General features: G+C 39.5%; 1 protein-coding gene across 2 annotated transcripts; it reads right to left on the bottom strand.

Moving 5' to 3' along the window:
* Positions 1-241: 241 nt before the first annotated feature.
* caap1 (caspase activity and apoptosis inhibitor 1) lies at positions 242-4,804 on the bottom strand. Of its 2 annotated transcripts, none has more exons than XM_088015873.1 (6): positions 4,571-4,804; positions 3,220-3,411; positions 3,066-3,150; positions 2,932-2,977; positions 2,767-2,834; positions 242-2,686 (listed from the first exon to the last, which is right to left on the bottom strand). In XM_088015873.1, exons 1-6 carry the CDS (start codon positions 4,673-4,675, stop codon positions 2,226-2,228), a joined length of 957 nt encoding a protein of 318 aa, XP_087871999.1. In that variant the 5' UTR covers positions 4,676-4,804; the 3' UTR covers positions 242-2,225. The 2 variants fall into 2 exon arrangements, with proteins under 2 accessions (XP_087871999.1, XP_087871998.1); XM_088015872.1 differs by having other exon boundaries at positions 2,932-2,980; positions 4,571-4,801.
* Between the last annotated feature and the right edge of the window lie 3,198 nt (positions 4,805-8,002).

An 8,002-nucleotide genomic window follows, 5' to 3' on the forward strand; every position in this document is an offset into this window, starting at 1 on the left:
AAAATATTTAAATTATGTCAAACATTTGTATATAATCACTAAAAAAAAAAAAAAAAAAAAAATGTACAGGATCTCTGAATTTTCCTGTTATGTGTTGAGACGGCAGATACTCCTGTCTGTGACTTCTGAACATGTGCTTTTCAAAACCCGCCAGGCTGCATAAACTGAAAAACATTCAACAGGAACAATGTGTCTTGTGCATTAACTCCCATCTTTGTTTCGCTTGACAAAGACCCCTATGCCAATTGTTCAGCTTTAATGTTGATCATCTCAAATACACATTAGCTAAACAAACCTAGCAGAGCCTTGAGTCCGTTTCATATTTCAGATTTGTGACATTAAACATTTGAATACGTGGAGAATAAAACATCTGTAAAATACTGACCTTAATGACAGGGTAATTGAAAGAATCCTCACCGTCAGAGGACCTTGGTCCGAATGCCAATTTGAATGAAAGGGGTCGTCAAAACAGATGAACTGTTCTTATTCTTTAAGTGTGACCTTCTTTTCACCTTGAAAAAGCTGCGGCTCGATATGTTAACATGGATCATAGGGTTCGTCTGAATTCAGAAAGTATCATCAACTATTTTTCAGCCTATAAGCTTGTTCTGAGGTGATGTTTTATTCATACCAACCAGATCGTAATTGGCCTTCTAATGGTGGTATAAGGACACCAGACGCAGATGTAACAAGCATCTCAACGTCTTTACCAAAGTAGACTTTTTTTTTCTCTTTTCTATCCTTGGGGAACGCTAAGACACCTTTGGATAAATACACAGAAAATGACACATTTAACCCTCCCACCCTCACCTCTACCATGAAATAAACCTTTTAAATGCAAATAGCTTGAAGAGGCAACTGGGTTCTTACTGCACATTTCATTGAGTGCTGTAGGGGCGGCGGCAGGGTGCAGAGATATTCCACTCTGAAAGTGTAGCCTCGCACAAACACTGAACGATTGGTATTCAGACAAAGCGATTCTTTGTCAAACTGACAGAAAACCTTTTGAATGAAAGGATGGCGTGAATTCAAACAACTTTAGAAATCAGAATTAGACTCAAAGAGGCAGAGTTTGTAATATACTCTGTGGTTTTAGTGTGAAAACGTTGACCTGGGTCTAAATACTCCAACAGACCGGACACGGCTTCGTTTCAAATAGCTGCTCCCAGTGATGTTCAGTTCTAATGCTGGCTAAAACGGGAGCCGCAGTATCACTGTAACACGAGCCACTAAAATCTATACAGTGGCAGTCCTGCACAGATTACTGCAGTCAAGTCCCTGCACTGTTCGGGGACAGAGTGCTACTGCCATCTAGTGACCGTAAAGGGAAATGACCACTTGTCATCTTTAAAACCAACACTTTTCCAGGCTTACACTTCTTTTCAAGCATAAATAAAAAAAAATAACTTTGAATTGACAAATGAAGGAAGGAAAACAGGGCAGAAAAAGGAGACGAAATAAAGAAAGAAGGAAAATAGTAAGATACAATGATTTATGAGGGAAGGAAAGAATGGAAAAAAGGAAGAACAGAGAGAAAGACGTTAGGGATTAATGGAAGAAGTCAAGTCTACTTTTTTTGTTTTTCGAGTAGGGAACAAGAAAGTGAGGCAGTGAGGAAGAAAGACAAAAAAGAAGAAAATGACGAGCGAAAGCAGGAATGCATGAAGGAAGAAAGAAAGAAAGGGAGCAAACAAGGATGGAAAAGGTAAAAGAAAGGAAGGTCTTAAGCAACAAGATAAATGGAAGAAAAGAAAATAAACAGGGTTGATGGCAGAAAAGAAGGGAGGAAAAATAAAGAAAGGCAGAAATGAAAAAAGCACAAAAGGAAAGAAGAAATGGAGATGGAAAGGGAAATGAGATAAAAAGGAAAACAAAAATAAAAGGAAGTAGAGGTAGTAAAGAAAGAAGGAACGAATAAAGAAAATTACTAAAGAATGACATGGGGAAACAAAATCTGCCAACAGTATTTTCCCATGCTCCGTTTTCTTTTTCCTCAGAAATCCAGACTCGGAAAACCTGCGAATGAATTCCAGACTTTTCCAAGCCACGTAGGAACCCTGATCCCATAACGCATTTATAACTATTATATGCATAAAAAAACAACAATATTGTGATGAAGACATTCCGTAAGGTCTTAAGATAACTCGGATCATACGAGTTCAGTTCAAGTCAAATGTGAAAAGCTCTACATAGGAAGAATTAAATACAACTTTCAGCAAAACAGGCTAAATGTTGTTTGTCATACAAAGTTTTTTCTTTTCTCCAGCTTTCATCAGAGCCTTTATGGCCCTCGCCCTCATCTCCAGCTCCAGCAGCTCCAGCTGCTGGATCGACGGCGAACAAACCGAAGCTCCGCCCTGAGCGGCCGCTTCGACGCCCGCGGGCTGCGACGTCCCGCTGCTCTCTTCCGCAGCTTCCTCTTTACTCGAAGTTGAAGAGAGAGCTAGGATTTCGCTGACGCTTTTGTCTATGTCACTCTGAATGTCCTTCTTCGTCTCTGGAGCAGCCAGCTCGGGGTTTACGGAGGCCCGGTCAGATCGCTCGCCACCGTCGCCGCCGTTTTCCAGTTTCGCGACCACCTCGTCGGCTTTAACGGCCTGCTCCTCCTTCGGCCCCTCGATGTCGCTGTCGTAAGCGTCTGCGTTTATGCTCAGGACGTCGCTCTCCTCGCCAGAGCCACCTCCCTCTGCTCGAAGGAATTTTTAATTAGTTTTTTAGAACTGAATATTTGAGGGGAACCTTTCTCTGGCGATTTAAAATAATTACCTTGTTTTGCGTCATCGGTTTTAGCGCTTTCTTTCAAGCAGGAAGTGGAGTCAACATTGTTATCCTGTCTGGAAGAAAAAAGTAAATAGGATAGATATACAAGTAACTTGTAAAAAGTACTTTCATTTTGAAATTTCACTCTAAATCAAATAAATGATTGCTCACTGGCTCTCCAAAGTGCCTCCATCACCATTGCCGGCTGTTGTCTCTTCTCCTGGAGGAAAGCTACAGATTTTGTTTTCCATCGCAAAGCAAAGTGAATTTCTACCAATATCTGTCAAAACGGCTTTAAATCTTACCCGCTAAAATTTGAGTGAGATTTTTCTCCGAGATGGGTTCCAGCTGCTCCCAACAGAGCGTTTTGATTTCTTCTAAACTGCAGTCCTGTTGAAAACAAAAGCGTCTGAACACAGGATTCGGAGTTTTGAGAGTCTTCCGTACACAAAAAGCTACCTTGAGCTCATCGGGCAGCATCTTCCGGACCTTCTTCTCCCCCAGCACGTGGAAGCACTGCTGCAGCATCTCCCGCTTGTTGCTGACGTAAGCTTTGATTGGCTGGAAGGGCACGCTGAGGTCGAGGCCGCCTTCCTCGATGTCGCTGCCGACCCGGTCAAGCTCGGGGTCGGCGAGCTCATCTTTGGAGTCCTGCAACGAGGACAAGGCGAACCTTCAGCCAAACAGAGGATGAGGAACAAAAAAAAAGAGCATACGCTACTATTTGACCCTTAATAGATTATAAACATATGTAAATAAAAATGTATAACAGCAATAGCAAAAGATGCAGTTGAAACGAGAAGCTTGCAAACGGCGAATAAAAATGCACTCAAGTTAAATTAGACCAAACCTCTCTTATTTTAGGTAAGTTAAATAATGATTTATTTATTTGCTAAATGAGTCAAGAAATTAGATGTGAACTTATATTTGTATGCTTTTATAAATATATCAATTGAAAATGGTCTCAAAATGCTATTATTATTATTTATCACAATAATTTCTGGGACCATTTATCAGGCCTGCAAAATTCATTGGGACCTGTCTTCGTGGAGTGGCAAGAAGACGTCCTGTTTAGAGTTTGCCACAGCAAACGTGTGAAAGAAGGCGCTCTGGTCAGATGAGAAGCAAATGTAACTTTCACAAGCAAAAGCTTGGCAGAAAACCGATTCTGCAAAACAGCCTAAAAGCACCATCCCCATACGTGTGGTGATGGCAGCTTCATGGGGTGGCATTGCTTTTATTCAGACTGGAGAGGGAAGCTGGTCAGAGTTTACTGGAAGGTGAAGGATGCTAAATCTGCATCAATCCTGAAAGAAAGCTGCATTTAGAGGCTACCAAAGATTGGGGTGAAGTTTCACCATCCATCAAGGAAAACATCATTTAACATACAAGTCCAGAAATAAGTTGTGGTAAGAATAGAAAAATTATCTTCAGAGATGCTCAACACTCAATCAAATGTAACTTTTTTTGTTGTTGTTTCAAAACATAGTGGACAAAAATGTCACTTTCTAGATGTCTGACGCTTTTTTTTTTTTTTGCAAGACGGTACACGAAAATGGAAAACTGCTACACATTTAAGTAAACTTCAGCAAGAAAGGATTCACTCCGAACGTGGAGAAAATCGTCTCCAAAAACAAAGAAGGGGTCTGCTCCATTCCATATGCACAGCGAAATTAACATACTTCTTTCCATATCATCCGGTCTCAGGTACCATCTCGTAATGTCACTGTAAGTCATTCATTGACGCACTGGAAGACTGCAGCTTTGACTGAGCACCAGTTAGTTAAAGGAGCTAACCGGAACATTTTACCTCTAATTGTGACTCAGAGCTGCGGCGTTTGTTGCTGTTCTGTCGTTCTTCGGAGTGCGAGTGTTTCCTTTTCTTTTCCGAACCACTTGGTTTCTTTTTCAGCATATTTAAAGCAAACAAACAATCCAGATACTGTAACAGAAAAGCCCACTAGCTATGTTGTTTATGAATAACTCACGTCACAGAAGTAGAGTCTTCTTCTTCTTCCTGGCAGTGAGAGTCGTAACTCTTTACCGCCACCCTCTGGTGAGGATCATTGACGAGTAAAAAAAAAAAAGACAAGTTGAAAACAGAGGTGTTTAAATCTAGTTTTATTTACTCGTGTAAAAAAAAAACTAAACATATATATATATATATATAAAACTACATTTTATGTTTAATTGGGACTAATTGTTTATACATGAATCCCCACTGTCAAGTCTTGTCAATAACCGTAAAAAAGCTTTGTAGATATATATTTATTGCACCAGTAAAAAGTAGTTCTTTACAAACAACTTTGGTCATCAATTACGTGATCATTATGGGATAAATTTAGTTTTTATCAAATTATGCAATTTTCCCCTGCAGCAACGCAACATCCAGATTTAAAGCAGCTCTTGAGTCGGAGTGGCTCAAGGTAGAAGTTTGTTATATTCAATATTGACATACAAATGCATAAAGAGATGAAAAGGGAATTGGTGAAATCAGAAGAGGCCCTCCAGTAAGTGAGGATTACAAGACTCAGGAGTGTAAATAAACCATGGAGCACAGCGGAAAAACCTGCCCTGATTTCAAATTTAAGAATGTCTCTAGCCTAAGACATTCTAGTTTCACTGAAAATTTTCAGATCATCAAAGGAATATCCATGCCAGTACAAAAATGCATTTTGTACTGACATTCATTTAGTTGGTACAAATTGTAATTCAAGTGAAATTTGATGATCTGAGAACGTCAAATGAACGGTTGTGCCTTTTTTATAGCTCTGCAACTTTAAAGAGGAAGCAGGATATGCAAGCTCCCATTTTAAATTATAAAAAGAGAGCTGGTTTTAGGTAAGAAGCAAGAATGAAAGAATTTGCCTCAGCAAATATCCTATTTAAGCATCATATATTTAATAGAGAATTGCACATTATTTTTGCAGCAGTCGGCTTTCAATCAGCGTTAGTATCTGAGTTACAGCTGTTTCTCAAAGTGGCAGGTGCCTTTTCTCTCACTCTCTTGCAGCTTACAGAAGAGCAAGTAGGGAAAATTTGCATCCCATCAGATTTAAAACTCGCTTTCTACTCTAGCAACGGCTGATCAAAAATCCTCTTCCTCAATTTTACATGGTCTTACCGCCTCCTCAGACTCGCTCTTCTTTAGCATTTCATGAACTGCAGCATGTCAGATTTATAAGTGTAAAATAATTCAACTCTGTTCTCACTACTTATTCATACCTCTCGAGTCAAACTTCATAGAAAGCGTCTCATGGTGAAATGACTATGCTAACATTAATGTAAAGTGCATTGGATCCAAAAGGAAAACATAGTATTTAAATGGTAAATGTATGGACTTGAAATTTGTGCAACACCATGTAAAACATAAAACTAAGATGAGATTTCTCACAGACACTCTGTCCAATTTTGACATTACGTTATATCTAAAGGCATGTATCTCAGAAAATGAGAGTCTTAGGATTTTAACCCTAAGAACAGAAATATGACCTAATTGTGAAACAGAAGGGATTGGATACAGGATTTTAAAAATTATTTACAAAAATATCCCCTGAGCCTATCATTTGCAATTACAGCTTCAAGTGTTCTGGGGTATGTCCGCACATCTTTTGCAACTTAGGGACTAGAGTTTCTACACATATTTATTTATTTATTTATTTATTTATTTATTTATTTATTTATTTTTATTGGAACCCCAATAATTGGTTGAAGAGTGTTTGCGAGTGTCATTTTTGCAAGTTGGGAGATGAAATCTAAATCAGTTTACTTGCGTAGAAGTGCAGGAAGAGCTAGAAAATGATCAATAGAACATAACATAAAGTCGTTCTATTGACAAAAGCAAACATGTAATTTTACACTACCTTCACTTAGGTATAAACAAAATTATTTTCCTTAAAGTTATCATTTCAGTCGGTTATAAATTTACTGTAAAATTTTAAAACTTACCATAGATGCCTCAAGAGTGACTAAAACTAAATAACGTTCTCCCTGGCCTTCCTCACGTAGATCCTCCAGACTAGTGGCAGCAGCAATTAGCAAACACCAGACTGAACTGAGCATCTGCTGGGCTTATCATACAAACTGCTTCTCGGTTCAGTGCTCCTAAGAACATTGGTTAACAGCATAACGGAGGAACATTGTTGTGCTGATGTGCTGAAGATGGAGTGTCAGAAAGAGTAGGATCTTCCTAAAGAGACAGAGGCCCAATTTCAAGGCATCGAATTGCAAAATTGCATTTCTTTTAACTTATGTTTGGTACATACAGAATTTTTTATAAGAATTGAAGGTAACATAGTTACTTGATTGTGGCGTAAAATGTGCCTGCAAAATACATAAAGCAATGCACAGTTAATAGTTCATTTTGTACCAAAGCATGAGTGCAAAAGGTGCTGAATATAAATGCACACAGCTTTTCAGGCTTAATAGAATACAAATTAAATATACTTATCCTCCCACTCCCCAACTAAACACTATTATGCGTTGGTCTATGACATAAAATCCAACTAAAACAAATTTATGTTTTTGATTTTAGCGTAACAAACTATTAAAATGTTTATGCATATGAATCCTCATGCTATGCTTTAGCATAAAAAAAAATATTTATTAAAGGGCCACCTCATTTAAGCTTTCTCCCAGAGCTTTTCTTCAAGCTTCTTTTTCTCATTATACCTAAGGTTTCTTTTTTTATTTTAAACTTAACTGAACTGAGGCGCAGATTTCGAGGTGGTGACGACACGAGCAAAGCTGTAAATCAGCCTAATTGGCACCCCCCCAACCCCCGCCTCGGCCTGAAATACAGCAGGAGCCAATGCTATGGCTGCCTGGGCGCCATGGTGACAGCTGTCTCCCCATAATGCAGGTTGTTATCCTGATGCCATCCGCCAAATTACGCCATGGATGCGGAGCGAGGTGTGCATCGATCACGGTCGTGCCTCAGCGAATTTTCTTTGCAACATCTGCTCCCATGTGTCTGGATATCACCTCATTAAAGGGGCAATAATGGAGCTGGCTCTGCGGACCAGGGCGGGTTGAGGTGGGCCTGGGAAAAGAGGCTGAGCTACATCCAAATCTGTGTGTCTGACTAAATCCTGATAAGTGCTGCCAAACCTATTCTCTCTGCAGTGCTGCTGTGACTGAAATCACACATTACGTACAGTCGCATTACATGGTGGGTCACATAAAACAGAGCAGTTTCTGTCTCTAATGTCGCATTACCGAATCTGCGGAGGACACGCAGTCG

Source organism: Poecilia mexicana, unplaced genomic scaffold (genome assembly GCF_051168715.1).
Source record: "Poecilia mexicana isolate PSO_F unplaced genomic scaffold, ASM5116871v1 scaffold_18, whole genome shotgun sequence".
Lineage (NCBI taxonomy): Eukaryota > Metazoa > Chordata > Actinopteri > Cyprinodontiformes > Poeciliidae > Poecilia > Poecilia mexicana.